At 32.4% G+C, this 22,865-nt stretch overlaps 2 protein-coding genes across 8 annotated transcripts in view; one reads left to right on the top strand and one right to left on the bottom strand.

Annotated features, from left to right (window-relative positions):
* Nucleotides 1-16,875, top strand: part of LOC123708795 (apoptosis-stimulating of p53 protein 1) — a 175,796-nt gene extending 158,921 nt beyond the window's left edge. For 4 of the 7 annotated variants that reach the window (XM_045659717.1, XM_045659699.1, XM_045659707.1 and 1 more), the window contains 11 exons: nucleotides 3,049-3,221; nucleotides 9,810-9,991; nucleotides 11,651-11,804; nucleotides 12,260-13,012; nucleotides 13,258-13,563; nucleotides 13,688-14,209; nucleotides 14,424-14,506; nucleotides 15,019-15,134; nucleotides 15,353-15,454; nucleotides 15,570-15,769; nucleotides 16,617-16,875. In XM_045659717.1, the coding sequence (XP_045515673.1) occupies nucleotides 3,049-3,221; nucleotides 9,810-9,991; nucleotides 11,651-11,804; nucleotides 12,260-13,012; nucleotides 13,258-13,563; nucleotides 13,688-14,209; nucleotides 14,424-14,506; nucleotides 15,019-15,134; nucleotides 15,353-15,454; nucleotides 15,570-15,769; nucleotides 16,617-16,649 (2,624 nt within the window). In that variant the 3' untranslated portion in view covers nucleotides 16,650-16,875. The remainder of the gene's footprint in view (nucleotides 1-3,048; nucleotides 3,222-9,809; nucleotides 9,992-11,650; nucleotides 11,805-12,259; nucleotides 13,013-13,257; nucleotides 13,564-13,687; nucleotides 14,210-14,423; nucleotides 14,507-15,018; nucleotides 15,135-15,352; nucleotides 15,455-15,569; nucleotides 15,770-16,616) is intronic. The other 3 variants (XM_045659741.1, XM_045659732.1, XM_045659724.1) reach the window with 2 other exon arrangements.
* A 721-nt stretch (nucleotides 16,876-17,596) lies between these two features.
* LOC123706648 (odorant receptor 85b-like) lies at nucleotides 17,597-21,342 on the bottom strand. Its single transcript, XM_045655924.1, has 8 exons — nucleotides 21,330-21,342; nucleotides 20,954-21,103; nucleotides 19,876-20,062; nucleotides 19,254-19,350; nucleotides 18,730-18,825; nucleotides 18,284-18,372; nucleotides 17,946-18,012; nucleotides 17,597-17,659 (listed from the first exon to the last, which is right to left on the bottom strand). The coding sequence occupies exons 1-8, from the start codon at nucleotides 21,340-21,342 to the stop codon at nucleotides 17,597-17,599; spliced, it is 762 nt and encodes a 253-aa protein (XP_045511880.1).
* Between the last annotated feature and the right edge of the window lie 1,523 nt (nucleotides 21,343-22,865).

Raw genomic sequence — 22,865 nt, forward strand, 5'->3', positions numbered from 1 at the left:
TCAGGTTCTTGGGAAGATATAAATAATTTTGTATTTATTGTGTTACATCAATGAACATACAAAAAATACAATATATAGTAAGCCTTTCTTCCGTCGGGTTTTTTAAAGTTAGATAAATAATACAATTTTATGGAAACCCTGCAATAAAAATGTCTCAAATCATGATCAAAATAAAGTCCATAAGTATAAAATATTCTTTTCTAGCATAAATTTTTTGTCGTTTTTTATTCTGTAATCGAAATATTTCATTCTTACCAAACCTTCTCGTTTACAAAGAAAGCATTTTCGTGTCATAAGCACCATTATAGTGTGAACAAAGCTGAACAACTTCCCCTGAAAGGCAAAAAATATGCGTAAATGCCTATCGGACGTGTCATTAGTCATTTTAATCGTTTACGTGTAGACCATTTATTATTGTCTGAATATAAGGGTTTTTCCAGTCTCAAGCATGCCATGAGTTTTGTGAACCATCTATATTTCTATGAAATATTTTTCAAAACCCAGAATATTAATTATTATAAAATTTATTAATTTCTAAATTAGTGTTTCTTTTACTTTACGACTTTGATGTCTAAAGCAACGTTTAACGTTTTTCATTAATAGTTATTATAGGTTTCCCGTTTGTGATGTTTTTGTGAAGTTATGAGAGAAAAATACTTAAAGGAATTTCCGAATCAAAGCTGGCTTGAGCTATCTTACAAATTTATTACAAGGTTATTTAGGGTATTTAAACCTTATCTTTAGTAAAACATTAAAGTAACCGTTGTAAATGAGGTAGACTTTGAAAATTCGGAGAATTATTTAAATGCTTTCAACTATTTTGAAGCTTTTAGTTACACAAAATCTAAGCTAATTGCTAAAGTTCTAATTTGCTAACAAATTGTTAATTGCATACGTAATTGCTATAGAAGTTTAGCGGGAACAACGCCTGAGTTGGAAGTTTAAAGGCGTGTATTGTATGTTTAATATAAAGGCGCTTAATATGTCATTGTAATTTTTAAAACAAAGAATAACTTACAATGACTGCCAAAGCAACAAAAAAACGCACATTCAAAAATATACTTTCCTACAACATAATAAAGATTGTTTATATTCTCTGCCTGTTTGGCTCTAGTTATTGTTTAAAATAGTTGATGATGATATATTTAAAATTTTAACTTTCCTTGTGACTGCAATTTTCGGGCATTTCTCTATATATATTGCTTAATAATAATTTATACAAAACTAATAAAACCGATTATGGTTTCTAGAAGCTACTTTAGTACATTAGTTTCTTAGCTTTGAGGAAAGATAAAATTGTGTGTCATTACTAAAAATAGCAATCGCATATAGCAAGTAATCTGGTGTTGAAATTGCCGTTTCAACTGATTTTGAATTCAAGCATTGCAAATACTTAAATATTTTGAAGGTAGCCTTTGAATTTTTAATGTTATGAATTTTTTACTTACTTTCCTTTCGCAATTTGCAAACTGCTGCGATTGAGTGCTATCGCAATGGATTTTAATATTAGTTCATCCATTGCAATAAATAAAATAAAATATTCTAAATTTTCAATGTTATTATATTTGTATGAACACTATTAGCTTCATTCTGTTGCTATGAAGTGATCAAAATAAGTCCTGGCGAAAGATTATTGTTTGCACAAAAGGCCTTGTGACATGCCAGTATTATCAATGAGACAGGTTAAAAAACATAACGAAACAGTATCTAAATTATTATTATTATTATTAATATATTTGTTATTGAATAATTCTGAAAATCCATTTTAACAGGTAATTGTAAGGCGGTCGTTTACTGTATAGGCAATGGTTTAATCAAATAAAGCTCGTTCAAAGACTGTTGCAGTTATTTACTGCCGTAATAACTAATAGTTATACTACTATAAAATAGCGATTTTTAGTTATACAACAGTTAGTCAAATCTTTTAAACGTGTTGGTAATATGTAGTAATTTGTACAGGAACACAATAAATAAATAATTTAAACATGGAACACCTTTGCCTACTCCTAAACCCAATGATTTCCATTAAAACCTTTTTTCTATTTTAACTCATTGCGTATAAGCATTTTATTAAAAGAAAATTATTGCACAAAACAATTTGTTAAAAGCCTATGATAAAGTATATACTTTTCGCAGTATTTGTGTTCGTTAAATACTGTTGAATATCTTAATCAAGATCATACCAGACATCTTCACTATCATTTACTTGACATAATCGAACCTGTTTTGTATTGGCCTCCTCAGCTTGTCCATGAATAGCCCTGTAGAGCTCTCAATAACGAGCGAGCTATATAGGCTATATTTGTATGGGAACTGAATTAGCTTGGGCATAAACAAAGCTGTAGGTTGCAAATTTAGAACCACTATAATTTTATACCGTGTACTATCATAAATGTATCTACCACATTGCTGTGTAAGTTTCGTGTTTTATTTTTAGCTTAAAACAATTTGTTGCTGTAATCATTGTGGTGCTCGGTTTTTTATACAATAAAAAATATTTATAAAAAAAAACGAATAAACTTACTGCATTTCTTTCAAAAGCTGTTGTATGTTTTTGTTCGTTTGCTTGATAATTGATAATTTGTATGTTATAAAACTTTAAATATAAGCCCGTAAAGTCCAACTCTCTACGAACGTTTCAACGCGTTTTTGACTCGCCAACCGCTATTAATTCATAAACTTAACAATCATTTTATTATAATTTCTATCCAGGACATGAAAACGGACTAAATTCTTTAGAATTTTATAAAATAAGATTGTAAATAAAAAGGTTATTTTATTTAATAATAATAAGTTTATCTTCGAGACTTCGTTATTGAGAGCAACTTGAAAGTTGAAACCTAGTAATTATTATTGCAACTAAATCTTAAAACTATTAATGAAGGTAGAAATAAGTTTTGCGATTTTAATAACAATTTCTTTTTATTATTATCCTCTTGAGAATTGTTAGCAAGAGTTTCTATAGTTTCCATATCGTTGACGCTTAATTCATGAAGAGCGTTATATAAAATTTTATACCCCTCTTAACTCCTTCAAATATTTTTACAGCCAGCGACTTAGAGTCAATACGAGCCCTCTTCAATGAGAAGGAAAAAGAGTTGTCTGTGGCGGTGGCGAAGGTGGAGGAGCTGACACGGCAGCTGGAGGAACTTAGAAGAGGAAGAGTACAACCTGCACCTCCCTCGGCCCATGAGCTGGACAAACTGAGAAGAGAGCTTATGGTAAATACTTTGAGAATTACCTTCACTTATCAAATATCGCCTTTATACTTTATGAGTCTCCGATATTCTTGATGCCTCGTGATTTTTTGATTTGGTTTCTACCCAACAAGGTAGGACAAAAATACATGTGCCAGTCGAGGTTATAAAACACGACCTTAAGGTTGACGCGTGCTTAAAATCGGTAACACATAGCAGTGTTAGCTTCAGAAGTTTACATACATTCTTACTCGGTTGGCCATACCGCGGTACTCTCCTTACAAAATTATGTGTGAACAACTGATTTTATTAAGCAGTAAGAGACTTAAGATCCTATAGTGAACTCATTTACGGAATGGCTTACGTAACCATTAAGTCTTTATTAAGAATATTTAATTACTCTGAGCATAATACAGATTATATACCTCAAATATCGAAGTATAGTTGAAGCTCTAGGCAACTTTATATTTTAAGCTTTATAATATATTGGTTTCAATATGCTTTCCCTGGAAGTCTGGCTTAACGTTAGACTAAACAATATTAGAAAATAATATTAAAAATATATGCCCGCGGCTTCGTCTGTGTGGAAACAAATATAGCTTAGGGTGTCTTCTAAGGTCTTAATAAAAAATTAAACTAAGAAAGACATAGTATATTTATCTTAAGCAATAAGTTAAGCCTAACTTAGTTATACTAATTCACATTAATTCAGGGATCGGAACTGCCTATGTATGTCAGTATGTATAAAAATGATATAATGAATAACAGTTTTAGTTATCGCTTAAAACTTATTCGTACTATATATATATTATACAAGTAACACAATTGTTTTTACGCGCCTTTGTTAACGAATAAGATTAAAGAGTAAGATAAGATAAGATTTGTATCTGTTGTTGTTGATAATTTTACTTCTTAGCAACTTATACTAACACACTTATGCTCTATATACACGCCGCTGATTTTTGGGCCTAATATACAGTTTATTCAAAGTTTTCCTTCATCTTACGAATTTATAAAATAAACTAAAAACTGTTGATATGTTTTAAATAACCCAGTTTATATAAATGTTTGAAACATATTTATACCTGTTTTATATACCATTACAATTGAATATAAATTCAGTACATACAAGTCAGTTTCACGTACGATAAAGTGTTTAATCGCAGCTTCAGGCGGTGCCGTCCATTAGATTAAAAAGCTTTAGCATTTGAGGTAAACATTTAATTGAAGGAAAGAGGAAATGAATAAAATAGAGGATTTTATTTTTCTAAATTGAACGAACGTTTACGAAATCCTTTATCTCGTTCCCACTGGCACTGAAGAATTGAAATGTAATTTTTAATATAAATGTATGCCTAAATAGGAGGAAAACACGGTAATAAAGCGTACAACGATTATCACAATTACATAGATGAGCACACCACAGTACCACAACAGTAATGACATCGCATAGTTCCCGCCGAATATTCACACTCGCCACGAGCCAAGTAGGTTGGGGGCATTCAGTCATCCCGTGCTCTTAATACCTAAAGTTCAATTGTAGTAAAACTGTAACATTGATAACGTAGAATTTTGGCTACATTAATCTTGTGTTGACCTAAGCCTCTCGTAAATCAAAATCCTATAGGTTTACAGCGATTCTGTATCTCACTTTTCAAACTGAGGATCGCTTTCACTCGTAGAGGAGTCATTTTGTATATGGCTTTCTGATCAACAACATCCACGAAAACGCTCGAGTGAGATTGTTTCTATTTGGAACTAAAATTTGACACTCAAATACGCCCAAGAATTGTAGGCATTTGCTATTCTGATAATGCCATCTGACATCTCACGTCAATTAAAATCGGCAGTCGCATTTTTACGTCAAATTAAAAGTCGCTCTTTCTGCGATTTTTTTTCATAATCTAAATGTAAAATTGAAGACTCTTCCCAAAAAAAGGAATGAAAAATTAAGTTAAAAAGCCATATAGACAACTAAAACTATGCTCTTACGCCTTATAAATGTATAGTCTTAGAATACGTTTACATGTTTAAATAAATACAAGCGATAGTTAGTGGTATAGAAACATATCCTTAAATAGTTTCCGCATTATAATATGACGTTTTTTATTCATATTTTCACCAAATGTAGCAGCATTCATAAGTATAAAATTTCATACTCCTTACAAAGAGACTAAAGAAAATTCAGTAATATTACGTGTAACAATTCTAAACATAACTGTCATAAACGGAAAATGGTTTGACAGCTACCGACTCAAGACAGATTAGAATTTAAATATGTATTAAAATTATTTTGAAAAGGAACCTTAAATGTTCTGGAGGTGTAAATAATTTTTTAGAGGAAATTGCAGCAATTTTGTTATCAAATTTAAGTAGTCATTACCGAATCATGAAAATTGTTGACTCAGTTATTCGAGTGTAGGTGAGATGTTTAATAGATAATGGTAGACTTACACGCGTTTATGTCTTGAAATATATCCATAGATTTTTCTATTATCTCAAAATAACCTTTTGAAATTTACAAATGATACTTTTTGCTCAGCGATTTTTTTAAGATTGTTGTTATTTATCTAATCGAATAATAATGACTTTATAAGTTATTGTCAAATAAAAGAAATAACTTACAGTTAGTACGAAAGCTAGAAATATAAGTATTTGAAAAGTCCAATTTACGCCGGCGAAGTGAAGCTTGTCAGGGTTGCTCAACACATTTTTTTTTGCGTTTTATGTTTTATGTATTTAAAAATCTTTAACCTGGTATTGGTGCTATTATATAGTTCAGTAAATTTTTGACTCACTGTTTCATTACTTTTTTACTTATAATATGATGTTTACATTAATAAAGTGACTGATGTTTAGTGAATAGATTCCAATTTATAGTAACTTAATTAATTAAAAAGCAAAAAATGTATCACTAAATATTTGTGTAGTAAAATTGTTCACCTATACTAATGATCAATTTATGTAAGGAGTATTTAAACAGCGGAAGTCGATTTTCAATTTTAAAAATGGAACCTTGTAAGGAACACAAGGTTGTATAGTATTCGTAAATAAAATTACACAATATCTATGGTAAGAGTTGTATTGGTTTTATCGCCAACATTGATAACGACTCAGCCTTTTTTACTGTTTTTTTTAAATATAGACATTTATAAGTGTATATGATTAAATAAACTTCGATTTGATTTGTGGTTCCAGTATGTATTGTACTTGATACTCCTTATACTGAAGGGGTTTACAAAAATGTTGCGAATTCCTTATTAAGCCGATCGAACAATAAATTCCAGTTACTTCGTGGAAATAGAACAAAATGCGTCACAGGCTTTGTTGAATGTTCTATTGGTCCTATTTATTTCTTCATTACAGTATTTTTGCATTTATTGAAAGAATATGAAACTGTAAAATATTTAGTTTGAGATCATGCTTCAATTCTTTAGATGTGTAGAGGTGCTTTCCGTCTGTTAACTTATCAATTGATTCTTGGACGGTAATTTCCTTTACCATATGAACATGTATTCATAGAGATAGGTGTAGACTGCACAGCAATAGTCAAATCGCGCGTCTTGCCATTGGGTTAACAGCTCTTTAGAATTCGCTAATTTCTTAGCTTTTATAATCAGAAATCAAATATCATTAAAGCATATAGATAACATAAAGTATGAACGTCAGTAAAAAAGATTTATAAAGCTTCTAAATTTAGTGTTCAAATTCTCAAATCAATGGGAGTAGAACGGACGAGACGAACTGGCTCTCTCCGTCACCGTAAACTCTTAATGTTACTCCAATATACACTATTAATAATAATTAATATACTATATTCACTCACTTCTCTGGCTCTGCGATCCAAAAAGTGCGTTGGCCTTCGAAACGAGAACCTTCCAGTGATCCCTGTGCCCCGGCCAAATGCTGGCTGTCAACTGCAGCAGCTCCTCCTCCTCTCTGTCTAGACACAGCTGAATCGACTCTTACTAAATATTTTTTTATTATTTTAATATAATACAATTATATATTATACATTGTTGTTGTATTTAGATCAATCATTTTAAGTTTTAACGCCAAGTGAAAACAAATTAATACATTTTGAACAGATTGCAACAGAATTTCACGCGCAGTAAAATATTTTAATATCCTTAACTTGAATCGCTCGTAAACGCGTTTTACTGTTCTTCTAACTGCCAATCACTGATTACAAAGTGATAATATACAAACAATGATTTAATTAAGAACTTAAGTACTATTTCTATATTTTTAAATTGATCTAGAACACTAGCTGACTCTGCAAATATTTTTTTGCCATATTACAGTACTAATATTGCTAATAAAAATAGGTGTTGGTGGTAGAAAGGTGAAGATCAATTAACATATAAAAGTCAAGGTATTATCGTATAGGCCTCTTATCACTAAGGGGTATAAATAACCTAATAAAAATTTACAACCTATATTCAAATGAATTAAATCTACAAGAAAAATAAACAAAAATGAATCAAGCCGTACCGGAGAAGTTTGGTTACAAACACAAGAATAAATATATTCTAATTTTTATATTCAGCATCTATAGGACATAAACAGGGAAACTACTTGTAGTCTTATAAATTATGTTTCGGATGTTGCGATTTATTTACGTCAGTAGGCATCGCATTTGAAATGAAAATAAACTGAACCAGACATGTTTTCAATTAATTAATTTATTATTAATATATTTGAAAAATAATATTTCAATGTTTAGAAGTACGAGTATTCTTATATATTATTCTGATTTCATATACTTTACGTTATATGCTTTACGTTTTGGTTCTAGGTTTTTATCTCGTAATAAATTTATTTATTTAAAATTGTTTCTTGGTTAAGTCATTTTGAATAATATGAACTTGGACAGACTGCCCTACATAAATGATACGAGACGATCTAAATCGGTCTGATCTTCACGTCACAGGCTTAGTCAAAGAGCTGAGGGCTTTATAGATATTTAACCCACTGAAAAAACTTTGATTAATAAGTTTTATCATAAAATCATGTTGGTGCGCAGTGTTGGCCTACCAGCTTCAGCATGCGTCAGGCACAGAAGACCGGTCATTGCTTATAATAAAACAAATTGTCACGAAACAGGTACAGAAATCTGAGGCCCATACAACCTTCTAAGTCTAGGTCGTCACAATTTTATATTCCTAAAAATGGTGACATTTTCCTACCCTTCGTGGGTCTGCGAAACAATTTATACCAGTTGTTGTGATAGGTGTTATATCCTACATTACCTCTCGGAATTTTAAATCTTATTTTTTATTTCATATAATGTAAACCGCTGCTATATTATTAAATTAATTAAACTAATTTGTCAACGAAACACTATTTCATATAAGTATTATTTTATGTTTTTTAGTTCCAACGGCTGTATAGTCGTTGCTATGAAGACCGTATGGTCTGACAACTGACACAAATTTAGTTTTTGTCAGTAACGCTTTTTTCCGCTGAAACATAGTACTAAAATTTTATTTCATCTCTCTAACTATAACGCGATGGAGCCAGGTGCCAATGCTGTTTGACAATTCAGTAAGAGTTGCAACAGTGGACTTATGTGACCTCCCGAGTGTGATTTATTACTGTAAATAAAATATTGTTTAATTTCACAGCTATTTTACGGTTGGCTTAATTTTAATATATGTGAGTGTTGGTTTTCTTTTTCATATAGTCAAGCAAGTTTGTATGGCATTTGATATATAAGTGTTTGTTTGAATTTGGAATTGTGATGAAAAACTTTTTTTTTAAACATTAACTGCATCACAGTTTATTTACTTTTTCCTCGTTCAAAGTCTTAAGACGAAATTAATTATCACTTTATTGACAAACGTAACAAACAATTAAATATAAGATAGTATTAGATTTAACTACTAACACCCTCCTCACAATAATGATTGCTTTAGTTAGTAAATATTAAAATACTTCATAAAAGTTGTTGTTGTCGTGTCTCTTAAATTTGCGTTATATAGTAAGTATGGTGTGAACCATAACTTCATTATGACATAAAATGATAACTTAGATTAAAATATACGCAAACATAATAACGTAGATTAAAATATACGTTAATTGATGGAACCATTGTTAAAATTATTATTGAAAGGTATGTTACAGTACATATATTCGTTGACATGGAAAAAGTCGATCAAATGGAATTGATTTCGCTCAAGAATGAATTGGTGGTCAGATAAATCGTAAAATAATAGCTTTTCGATAAAATGAACTATGTACGGGGTGATCGAGGATAATGGATTTTTTACTGACTTCTTGCTAATATTTACTTTACGTCGCTTTATTTACGCACAATATTGCTTATATTTGGAAATTTAATCACGTTTATGAGCTCAATTTAGTCTTAATAACGTAAAAGCAAAGTTAAACGTTAATCTTCTACGTTTGATTTATTTATGAATAAAATAAGTCAAGTATTTGAAATCATAACTATAACATGTTTAAAACTGGTTGAAGTTTATTCGTTCAACATAACTAAGAAAATCTTGACAAAAATAACATGTACTGATGTAAATTTTATACATGTATTACAGAGGAACGTTCTTAAATATTTATAAGTAGGTTCAATGAATAAACTCTTAATTACAGTATCGGAACAAGCTGAACGAACAGCAGAACGGGAGATTATCAGCGCAGAGGGCAGCACTAGGCGCCCGGCAAGAAGAGATGAGGAGCATCGATCGAAGGGTGTCAGAACTCCAAGCAAGGCTTTTGAGGAAACGGGCTCTCAACAGACAGCTAACTGCTGCTCATAGACAGCCGCAGCAGAGGTAATACTCTTTCATTATAACTCCTGAAACAATGCGATAGCATGTTCCATATTGAAAAAAGTAAAGACCACATTTACCATGGAGAGTGTTCAGAAGAGTTGATCGATCTAATACCCGCAGCTGAGTTTCATTATCGGACGTCAGGGCAAAATACAAAATACCATCCGTATCACCTCGACGTCCGTCGTTCCACAACTGAGCGTTTTCTAAGGCAGTTTTTGATTTTACATTATTCAACAATAATTACTTCACAACTCTAAGATAGAAGCTATTAAGTATTAACTATGCCTAAAAGTAACGCTAAGCTAATATAATATTGTGTGTTATTTAAGGGGACTACATTTTGTGCCTAATTAATTCTGAGCATGATCAATATACATACATAGAATGAGATTGATAATGTAAAAAGCCACAAGCATTAGCTACTACACTCCCGCCTCATCAGCTGAGAAAATTTGACGATTATAGTTTGCGATGAGTGATGTGATTTATGAGGACAATGTTTATTCTATTATCTTTGGAATTCGCAATAGATATTTATTTAAAACTTAGATAAAATGGCCTGATATGTATATTAGAATTGGTTAGAAATGGTTGGGGTTGATATGTAGTAATTTGAAATTCATTTTTAGTATAAGATATTTAACGACCTAGTTAATCAGTTAAGTTATTAAACTTGGATTCACAACTATATTAGCAGTACTCTGTGAGACTGTATAATTTTTTTAATTTTAACACAGATTTAGAATATTAATTTAAGAATTCCATCTGGAGTAATATTTTTACCAAAAAGCCTGTACCGTTGTAGGTATCGTTATTCTTTCGAGAAAGATCTTAAGGTTCTTTTCTGGTGTTAAGTTTTTGAATAAAATTAGTACGTTATTTCTTACCTTGTCAAATATCGGTTTTAGATATTTTCCTATGGGATGTTTACGAATTTTATTTCTGTACCAAAGTACACACTACTACAACGCGATTCCTATAACGTGTAAACGATCTACTGTGTAATAGGAAGGATTACAGTAGGTAGGTACAAGGTTAATTTCCCACAACTCGTGGAAAAAATGCAACATAATCATGTCATCGCCATAAAATATGCGTTAAAATTTAAACAATATAAACATGACAATATCAAGTTTAACTCTTATATACAAAAAATATAGATATACAATGTGCAAAATTCGCGTAGAACTAGAATATATTCAATCAACCTCATACGCGATAAAAACTTTTCAAAAATATTATGAAGTTGTAACGTACCAACTCTTACTCAACTGTACTACTCTATCTCTGCAAATTAATCTGGAACATAGTCCTGAGATTATCTCGAGAAACTACGAGAACAAAGTTTGTGAGGAAACTTTTACAGTGCTAAAGTTTTAATAGTTCAGGCTTCGAGCGTTTGTCTTACTAATACTTGCTACGTAAGTAAGTAAGTAATTGCTTTTGTTTTTAGATGATTTTTCATTTAAAAATATTATATTAAAAACAAGCGTTCTTTTTTCGGAAAATTAAATTTAAAACATAATAAACTGCTTTCTGTTCATTCGGATGATGGTTTATTATTTAATAGACAATAATTTCTCGTCTCAAACAGAAGCTTATAAGACACACGGACACAAAGGATACGCTTAATAATTTCAATATTTTATTTTTCAGAAATAACAATCCCACGCCGATGCAGCAACTGCCCAATTACCCCGCTGGTAACCAGATTAGCCAACCAAAGAACCCACAAAGAGGCAACGTGGCTGCTGTAGAGCCATATAACCATATACCACACGCGCAGAGCGTGCATAACAACAATTTCCAGGTAAAACTTATGAAACAATTTATCGTGAAGCACTTTTTAGTAGCTCTACCATGACTTTACTTCCTAAAACATTTATTTGTCTAAAAGTAAGCTTTCATAAAAGTCATTTAACATTAGTACTAAACATCTGATAAAGTCAAAAATCTCATGGTAGAGTTACAATTGTTTAAAAGCGATTCATTCATTTTCAACTTTCGCGCTATAGAAAGGTGTATTTACAAATATATATATATATTGTAAAATCAAATGCGTCGCTCGTTTATTTATATATTTCTATATATATATATATAGAAAGGCTATTGCATATAATGTTAGATTTGCTTTAATTAATAGATATTTCAATTTATATCTAGTTTGATTTTATTTATGATCTTGTATTAGTTGCAAAATTCCTTTGCTCTAATTACTAACAAGTAGTGTGTGCTAGTTAATTCAGAGAATCAACGTTTTTTCAGGCTATGAAGCAGAATAATGTGCCATTAAAACAACTAACACAAAGTGAAAACATCCAAAACCACCTCACGCAGCAAGAAGCTCATTTTCTACAGCAAAAACCACTGATGAACCCCCTATACAATGGCAACTATCACATTCAACAATCGCAGGAACAATATCCCACCCAGTACCCAAACAAACCGGATACAAATGCATTTAACCACGTTCAGCAGGGAATAACGAATTCCTACGAAAAATCTATATTCGATCACGTTAACAAATATTCCGATTTCCCAAAACAACAGTATAGTCCAAACAGCACCAGCAGTTCAAACAGCAATCAAAATGTAAAAGAACCTAAAATTAATGAACAAGAATTCCCTCCAGAATTTGCTGCGAGCAAATCGGATCCTAAATATCAAACGCTTCCATATAACACGAAATTCCCTAATGGAAAAGTGAACGGAAAAGAAGATAAGAATCAAAATGTAAACCATATGACGGTGCATTCTACGCCTCTTTCGGTTGTAAATAAAAGCCTCGCGACACCTCTAAGTCAAGAAACAGCATATCAAGAGCAGACATATCAGCTACAAAAATCAGATTCATCCAGCAGATGTAATCAAGAAGGAAAAGAAAATCATGCATATCAACAGAATTCTAGGTTAAGTAATAGTCAAGATTCGAAGAATGGCAAAAGTCAGGGTAATTTGAAAGGAAGTTCGCCAAGCATGTTGTCTAGCTCCTCAGCCAGCAGTTCTATAGGATTCGGGGTGAGTCTCATTCTCATGTCATCGCCATAAAATATGCATTCAATTAATCACGCTTTACTTTGTGCTTGTATCGTAGATTACTGGAAAAGTATATATTATAATACAAAGTTTAACAAAATTTGTACTGACTACAAATTTATGAGGTATTTAAACTAATTGAACTATGTACTATGTAATATATATTTCTCAACCACATCATCGCTCTGCGCACCAACATTTGTAAATATCACCATCATTCATTGCAGAAACCCGTATCGAGTGTAGCCCCTACATCGGTTCAGGTCGGCAAACCATCACCCATTTACCAGACATCCTCGACAAAAATCCAGCCGGTTCAACCGCAAACCGTTCAGACACAGACCCTTAACGCTAATCCTTCCCAAAACCAGATCAGAAACACGGCATCGGGCATTTCGAACTTGAGCGGCCAGAATTTGTCACAAAGCCTGCTTTTGTCGCCTCCGCAAAGTGCCAGCACTCCCCTTTCGACACCCGACGTGAGCGCCGACAAATCGCCTAAACCAGCGCTACCTCCCAAACCCAGTATCAAGGTATGTTGCTCATCAAATTCTAGTTAAAATTATGAACCCTTTGTACAGACCTTAAAATCTCTTTTTTGACAGGTATTATTCAATTTATTTTAAGATTACTAATATTATATTAATTACGTTACAGACTCCACCGAGACAGTCGGCTAACAACGATACTGGTTTTCGCGAAGCGAACCCACCTGACTCAACAGAGAGCGAATCTCAGAAAGAAAACGGAAACTCAAATGATATGATCATTAAAGCGCGCCCCTTAACAATTAGGAAACCACCGCTAAGCGAACAACCAAAACTGAGGAACGCGAAAAACGGCCTAAACAACAGACGTATCGAAATGCCTCCCGCATTTCTTTTCCCAGAAATGGAAGATGACAAGGAGAGGCTAAAAAAGGAGGAACCGATGAATAATAACATATCAAATGGTAGCGATAAGGAAGATAAAGATGTATCTGATATAGTGGAGCAAATAAGCTCAGTGGATCTTAACCAGGAGTCTCGCAATGATGTGGTCCGAAGATCTAAGAAGGGAAATCTGAAGCAAGGGGGTAAGGCTCCGCTCGCGAGGCGAGTTAGCTTCGACCCTCTCGCTTTGTTGTTAGATGCTAGTCTTGAGGGCGAATTGGAACTTGTTAAGAAGACTGCAACACAGGTAATTTTTAATTCAATTGGAAATGTTATATAATATTTTGGAAATCTATCTTGATAGATCCAGGATTTGAAGGTGCTAAAAATTACCTTTTTGTTATGTCGACAACATTATTATTAGTTACAAAGTTTGCCTCCAATGATATACAATATATCAACAGAGGGCGCTACATCAAATTACATTCCCCCATTATTAATTACAATCAATACATTTGCAGGTGCAAAATGCAAGCGCTGCGAACGACGAGGGAATTACAGCTTTACACAACGCCATCTGTGCTGGCCATTTCGAGATAGTCAAGTAATTATTTGTATTTATAAGACAATTAATATAATATAATAACAAGGTAAGGTTTGTGAGGTTGTTGGGGTAATCTCTGGACCAACTGAACTGATTTTAAGAAATACGTTATTGGTGAGTGTCATAGTTATACATGATCACAAAAAAGAAGGACTTTTTCGTGGTAGTCGGATTTATAGGGTCGTTGTCGACGTGATCGAGTCCTAGAGAAAAATTTGTAGAGTTTGATAATATAATAAATTCAGCGCCCGCATATAGTCGGCCTTTAATATAAAAATAAGACCTCCGCCGCGTCTACCTTTTTGTTAGCGATCAACTCATAAACTACCTTTATTTATATGCATGTATATGTATGGCATTTATTGCCAATATCTAAAATGGTTTAAGGAAAGGTTTAGGTTAAATTGTTTTAGGTTTACGGTTTACTATCGCGAAGCCGGTTAAGCGATACTGTAGTTGATTTATTTCATATATTGTATATAGTGTTCACAGATTATGGCAATTTTTTTCAGGTTTTTAGTAGAGTTGGGTTGCGATGTCAACGCCCAAGACTCCGACGGCTGGACTCCTCTCCATTGCGCCGCGTCGTGCAACAACCTACCCATGGTTCGATTCCTTGTCGATAATGGTGAGTCATTTTTATTGCATGTACAATTTACTAGTGACCTAATTTTGACAAAGATAACAGAATTCTTCTCCATCCATAACTACTATGAGAACGTGTTCTTGTGCGTAATTTTTCGTAGTAATATTATTATTGGATTATTAATATACCGAGTTTATGTTAACCTTACCAAAATAGAGAAAATATTTTTAATCATTTGTTTTAAATATTTATATTTCCAGGCGCCTGCATATTTGCAACGACACTGTCAGACCACGAGACTGCAGCAGAGAAATGTGAGGAAGATGAAGAAGGCTTTGACGGCTGTTCAGAGTACCTCTATAGTAAGTTCAATGAAGCATTACCTCTTTGGAATTGTAACTTCGCGTAGATTTTAAACATAACTGGAAAAAATTTCCTATATTGTTTTACAAAAAATATTTTTTTTTAAATTTCCAGGTGTTCAAGAGAAACTAGGTATAATGAACAGCGGTATAGTATACGCCGTGTTCTCATATACGGCGGCGCGTTCCGACGAACTGACGTTCGAGACGGGCGCGAGGCTTCAGGTGCTGAGGAAGGGAGACGACAATGAAAGGGAGTGGTGGTGGTGTCGAGATGATACGCATGAGGGATACGTGCCTCGGAACTTGCTTGGGGTGAGTTAGATTTATGAATAGTACGTTAATTTTTAACTTTGTTGTAAAAAGATTACCTACTAATATGTTGTAGTATGTTACTATAAACAATTAACGTCTATACTTAATTGAAAGTTCCTATTATTGATTATCTCTTTAAACCGCAAATTCGGCCCCACACGGAGTAATGTTATCACCTCTGGGTACCTCCGCAGTACCAGGTTCTTCCGCTTGACCGTATTCAACGAAGAGCGATTGTAATCGTCACAGACAAGTCATATTACGTACGCATTTACCATGGGGAGTGAGTCAGAAGAGTTGTTCGGTCTAATACCCGCAGCTGAATTGCATTATCCGACGTCAAGGCAAAATAAAAAATACCATCCGTATCACCTCGACGTCCGTCGTTCCGTAACTAAGCGTTTTTAAGGCAATTTTTGAAGCTGTCTATTGAAGTATTTCCTAACCAATGCGACTCAAGGTTCTTCAAGAAATTTAAAAGAAAAGCAGGATTCTCTTTGTTCTCATGGCAATTAGAGATGGGCCCGTATATAAGTGTGTATCCAAAAGTTAATGAATCTGACAATTTGTAGAGTAAATATAATTACAATACATACTTACAAAGTGTTCACAGAAAAACTTACTTTCGTTTATTAAAAATTAAAGTTAATCTTAAATTCTTTGAAAACACCATCCTGGCGATAGTCAATAAAGGAGCTGGAATGGTGTTATAATATAGGTTTGAAGTTATGCATTTTAAACTAGTTCGTCAACGTGTCAGCGTAACTGGGAGATAAGCCGACAAACGCCTTAATAGCCTATATAGTATGTACAGGATATAAATGTTAATTAAAATTATTTGTTGCAGTTATATCCGAGAGTAACCCCACAGCAAGAATAAAAATGGCTTAAGTAACGGACCTAATATGTAAATAGTTATTTTTTATGTATTTATAATATGTATTTACTTTACATTGTATACAATTTTATGAGATATAATATTTTGTAAATATTTAATTAAGTTCGAAACAAATGAGATTATATTGTAGATTTTATAAATAATGAGTCATTTTAATTAATTTGTACCTAATATAATTGCAAATTGTGAAATATTACACATAAATTGACAATACAAAGTAATTATTACAAACTATTCTCTTGTTTTCATTTAATTATTGCTATCACTCTAACTCTTAGAGGACATTTGCGTGCTCACTACCTCCCTTAGGCCGTTTGCCCACCGCCGCCGTCACCGAGAAAGAAATGACGGCGCCGATTTGGCTATACATACATTTAATATGGCCATGTGTCCACCGCACGCCCGTCACCCGAGCGCCGTCATCCGGCCGCCGAGGTTTCGAGTAGATCGGCGTGACCGTTAGAACTCGGCCCGGTTTTATGACGGGCCGATGTGCCGGCTATACAATACATGTTTGTTCTTGTTCACACTTGTTTGCGTGTTGTTCCCACGAAAATTTAAGAGCGTGCTCCTATGAAGCAAAAATTCTTTGCATCGCCTACGCCTTCGAACGTAGAAAAGCAGAATTATCGCCGGTTGAAACAAGCCATCCTCCTAGTTTGTTTTATTTCTACTAAAAAGGAAAATGCGTCTACCACGTCATCTTTCTCGGCCTTACTTCATTTTTCCATCCGGATGCTCGGACATGTGATAGACTAGACTAGACGTCAAGAAGAAATACTAAGAAAATCCATGTGATTGTAGACTAATGTTTAGTCCATTTACTGTATACATTCGCATTCCACTACTTAATTGTGTGTACAAATAAAAATATTCTGCGTGCAGTGTCTCGTCTACTGTTTTATAATGTGTCAAATATATCTATAATTTTATGCAATATCTTCATACATTTGATTCAGTAGTGACAAATATGACCACGACGTACTTAATATCTGGAAAAGACAATTTATATTTGTTTATATATTTATTCAAACTGCAATGAATTCAACGATTTCATATTCAAACTTATAGAATAACGCTACAACTCTACATTGGTTTCCGATTGCATTTATTCTTTGATGATTTATTCGTATAGACAAGCTGCTTAGTATTCTGTGACTGAAATTATGGCTTCAATTCACGAGGCGCGTATGTTGACGCTGCCATACTAAATATAAGATAAATCGCTCAAATTGTCGCATTTGTGTTGTGTCGTTAAAAATACAAACAAAAAAATACCTTTGAAAGTGTGGTCAAAGTCACGTCCGAGAATCCTAATGCCGATAACGTGCACGGCTTTTGTGCTCTGGAAAGTAAGAATTACCTTCCTGTACTTTTCGCCAGTGTGAGCAGTAAGCTCTTATAGTTTTATTAAAGATAAACTGCAAATCTTATTGTAAGATTCAAAGTTCATACATAGGAGTAAGTATGCTAATACATACTCGTAACCTACATAGTTAGTGTTAAGTATCGACTCTATGTGTATATTTAGATAATCGCTAAGTGTGACTCCCTGTATGTCAAAAGCGTACATAATTTCTGAATCGTACCCTTATTATATCTTTACTTCAACATACCTGATAATAATAATCAGAATATATTTTCGAAATTCAACACTTCTGTTGTACCAAGGACAGTTGTATGCAGCTTCAGCTATACCAGAGCTCTACAATAATAATAAAAGGAAATATCCATAGACAAGGAGAAATTTAGTTAGGTTTATTTTATTTTTAAATTACAGATCATTTGGCCTTCATCATTAGAAGTGTATCCATAATTGTAATTATATACCACGGGATCACAGGAGCTTAAACACATTTAAAAGCGAATAATATCAAGTTCATCTACGTTAATAAGTACGTTAAAACTATAATTGTGTAATTTAATAATTTCTACTGATGTAGGACGACTTAGTATTACAATTATATTAAAATAATGTTATTATATCGGAGATTATGATGAATATTTAGATACTGTTAGTATATTATAAAAATAGTTTTTTGGTCCCTTGACATATACTTACAGCATCTGATAGAAGCTGTCCAGACCAACAGAAATTGAACATGGCAAGTATTATTCCAAATGTCGCTAGCAGACTCTTGATTAAATCTTTTCCGACCTAATGAAGGATTTCTATTAAAGTCATAATTCAATAAATTATATAAGTATTTGTTATTTAAAATCATCGTCAATATTACGTGCGATCGTGTTTTACTATTTCCATTTTTTTAAATTATTCTATTAAAATCGAAAGTGACGCTTAAATAACGACACATACTTAGATATAATAGATTCACTGTGCTGTAACCGGATGAACATATATTAATATAAATATCTGTTTAGATATTTTTCCGACAGTGTCAGTTTAATATAACTTTTATATTGCCGGTAGGAAAACTGTCTTTGGTTTATCTTGTTTATTTAGTATTACTCTGTTCTGTCACCATTTATAATGAAGCTTTGGTTAAATAAATGTTATTGCCATGAAGATAAGAATACACTTAATCAGACTGAAACTGAAAAATTAGCGGACACTCCAGTACTCACTATAGTAAGAAACCCAAAACAGCAGATAATTATAGATGAAAACGTCACTTGTGCGAACAGCAAAGGTCCAAATATAAGATTGACGTTATCGACAACCCTGAAAAGATAAACTTTATCAAAATAAACAGAATCAGATACATATATTCTACTTTCATAATAAAGATATAAAATGTTAAATGGGCGTGTTCAGGTTATGTCAATAACAATTATTATTATATAAGTATTAGATAGAAGACCCTAAGTGACATGATGGCTGCGAAGTAACTCAATTCCAACTCAAATATTATTGACTCGTATAGGTATTATCAGCCGACATCAGTTATACAAAAATGCCTCGAACACCGGCTCGTTATCTTTGAAATTCTAAAATGGGGGGAGCTCTTTGATTTTCTTATTTGGTGATTACGTCAATAGTAATTATTTACTATTTTAGAAATATTATCCAACAACTCTCTATGCTTGAATTCGAAATGCAGTTTCGAGTATTCCTACAAATAAATAATACGTTTATGTACCATTATTCTTGAGAGCTTTACTTGCTTTTGCTGATAAATTGGAAGTGGGGGAAGGCATAAATTACAGTAGATCTACTACTCATATAATACTTGAATGGCCCATATACCTTAGCAATTTTTGATGATCCTTCACAATTTCCTTAAGCAGACTGTAATCGTTTTCTGGTTCCTCATTATATACGTTCATATCAGCTAAATCAAGTTGTAATGCCGCTAACAGTCCACTTACGTCAAATGTTATTGATGTAAGAATAAAATCTATTGCTATGTAAGCACATATATGAACTGTTCCACCTACAAATAATAGATCGTTTTACATTGACTCTCCAATATATTGGAAAAATCAGCTACAAACAAAGACAAATTCCTTACCCACAATGGAAATATAAAAATAAGCAGCCGCATATGCCCAATGAGATTTTAAAAAGCTGAAGAAATATATATCTAGTGGAAACTGATAGTCAATCTTTGATGTAGTTACACTTGTGTATATTGTCATCAGTAAAGGCACAAGAAAAAAGAATGTTATAGCTACGTAGCCGCAGTAATAAAAAGCTGTAAAAAATAAGTGATGTTAGAAAGTACTTTTAACGTAACAATTGCCCTTTGATTCGGTAAGTACAAATGAAATAGACAGTGAATTTAAAGGAGGCCGATTAATTAAAATCTTGAAGATATAGCTAACTTTTGTGTTTTGTAGAAATTCCGTCCGTAAATTTAAGGTATTTTTATCGTTAGTAATCTAGTCTAGATGTATATACATTAGTATAACTCTAGAATAAAAGATAAGCGTTATCCTAAACAGACTTACAGATGGTATCCAATAATAAAAATAATTAATGAAACTGATTCGCCATTATAGCGTAACTTATTACAATCTAAATAAAGTTATAATGTATTTTCAACACTACTATAACTTGTTGGTCACGTTGCTAATTCTTTATTTTGTCTGACTACTGTTATATTGAAGCATAACATATCTTGCATGTAGGGAACGAAGAAGGATCTCAGGAGCATAGAGAGCAAGAGTGAGCTTTATGATTCATTAATGTCATCCATCATCCATTATTAGTGATCGCTACGAACTCTTAACAAATTAAGGACCACCGGAAATGGCACATATATCATTGTTATTGCCAATGAAAAATGTTGCTTGAATACCTGTTTTTATAATAAAATATTTACTTCGTTCAAAAAGTGATAGACGCCTTGTCCAAATACAAACTGTGTTCATCTTCTTTGAATTAAAGTCAACGGGCCACAACTCCGATAACGCCAGAATGACTTTTCTTACTTCATTTCTCTTAATCGTTAGTATACATAATTTAACAATATCTGAAACGATCAAGTTGAAGTATCTATAGTATAATTTACACCTCTATATAGAAAATATTATAATATTTAAAACTAAAATTTTATTCTCACTTTAGGCACCCTTGATAAAAATATATAGAACCTGAGTTGTGTATTGGAAAGTGCCTCAAAAAGGATTGATTTCTGGTTGCTTTGAAGGGAGGTAATAAATATAGTCTTTCAATAGACAATATAACTTTATATATACCTTGTGTTGCCATAAGAGTTGCAGGTAAAGCGTTAATAATGTCCAAAAAGTTAGCATTTGTTCTATGGCTCAAAAATAAATATAAAAACTGCCCACAAACTGTCGATAGCAGTGCACTGTAAAGAATTGCTAGTTGACACTGTCTTTTATAATTATTCGCCTTCGAATCGTCGAAAATATCGATTCCCAAAAAGTTAACATACTTTATGTGACGATAAAAAGTTTTGACAAAATTCTTCGGAAGTTGATCTAACTTCGACATTGTTGGTTAGAATTTTATCAATTTTAATAAACACATTTTTATTACACGCTTAAATAGAAAACGCTCAATATGAAGTGTGGTACGGATAGTCGATTTATTTAGTTTTTTCCTTTTATATTGTTAATACCTAATTATTTTTCTTCAATTTAATAAAATAATAAACGAAAAAAAAGAAGGGTTTTTAATTGAAATATTAAGAACTACTACATTTTTAACAAGGCTCATTGAATCAATTATATAATAAAAAATCTGAAGTTTTCTGTCAGCACATATAGTACATATCATTTCATTGATATAACGTTTAGATTTTATTATTCATACTCAGTAATATCCTCATAATATGAATGGCAATTTTCCAATAATTTATAATTCAACGATATTATTAATTCTTTCTAGTATTATTCAGTACCTAATTGGTGCGTTATGTACTTAAAAAAGATCCCCATGATAAATTGAACATAATAAAACCTAATTAGGCAAAGACAACAAAAAGTTATCTTTCTTAAGTAACACGAAATGGACAAAGTAAACAACTCTACACGGCTTTAAATGTAATGTAAACATGAGCTTTAAAATGCAGTGCCGGCCTTTTGATAACAGGTAACCAGGGCAGATAACAATCCTGCTTCATGCAGCTGAGGTCGGGAAAATATATATAGATTAGGTTAGGTTAGTATTTGGTTACGAATAAAGTAATGTCTACGTGTGTAACGTAGACATTACTTTATTCGCGTCGTTTAGGATAAGACGTCATCCCAGTAGCCGAAGATTGTTCATTGTAGGTGTCAATACACTAATCCTTAAATAATTATTTAAAATAAGTTGTCAACCTACACACTTGCATGCAATTTTTCAATTTCGCATCATACAAATTATACCTTTTTACAAGCAATTTACGAGAAACGATTACGTTTAATCGTTCTTATTTAAGTGGTATTATATTTTATTTTACATTATGGATTCTCATGATTGTATGTATTTTTAAAGGCTCGCAGCATAATTTTGCTAGTCCAAACTAGATGTAGACCCCTAATTACAGATGATAACCCTCAACATAAAACATATAACTCATATTCGCTTTGCTAACGATATTGATAACATTGATTTACTATGGAAATTCCCAGGATAAGAAAAAATTATACACTTCTTACAATCAAAGAGAGAAACAATAAGAGCAGAAAAGTGGGTTTATAAATGAATCATAACGAAACAAATCTAAAGACTAACTCTATGAAACGTCATACATATTTAATGACAAACCAAAAAGATTGTAT

Source organism: Pieris brassicae, chromosome 1 (assembly GCF_905147105.1).
Source record: "Pieris brassicae chromosome 1, ilPieBrab1.1, whole genome shotgun sequence".
Taxonomy (NCBI): domain Eukaryota; kingdom Metazoa; phylum Arthropoda; class Insecta; order Lepidoptera; family Pieridae; genus Pieris; species Pieris brassicae.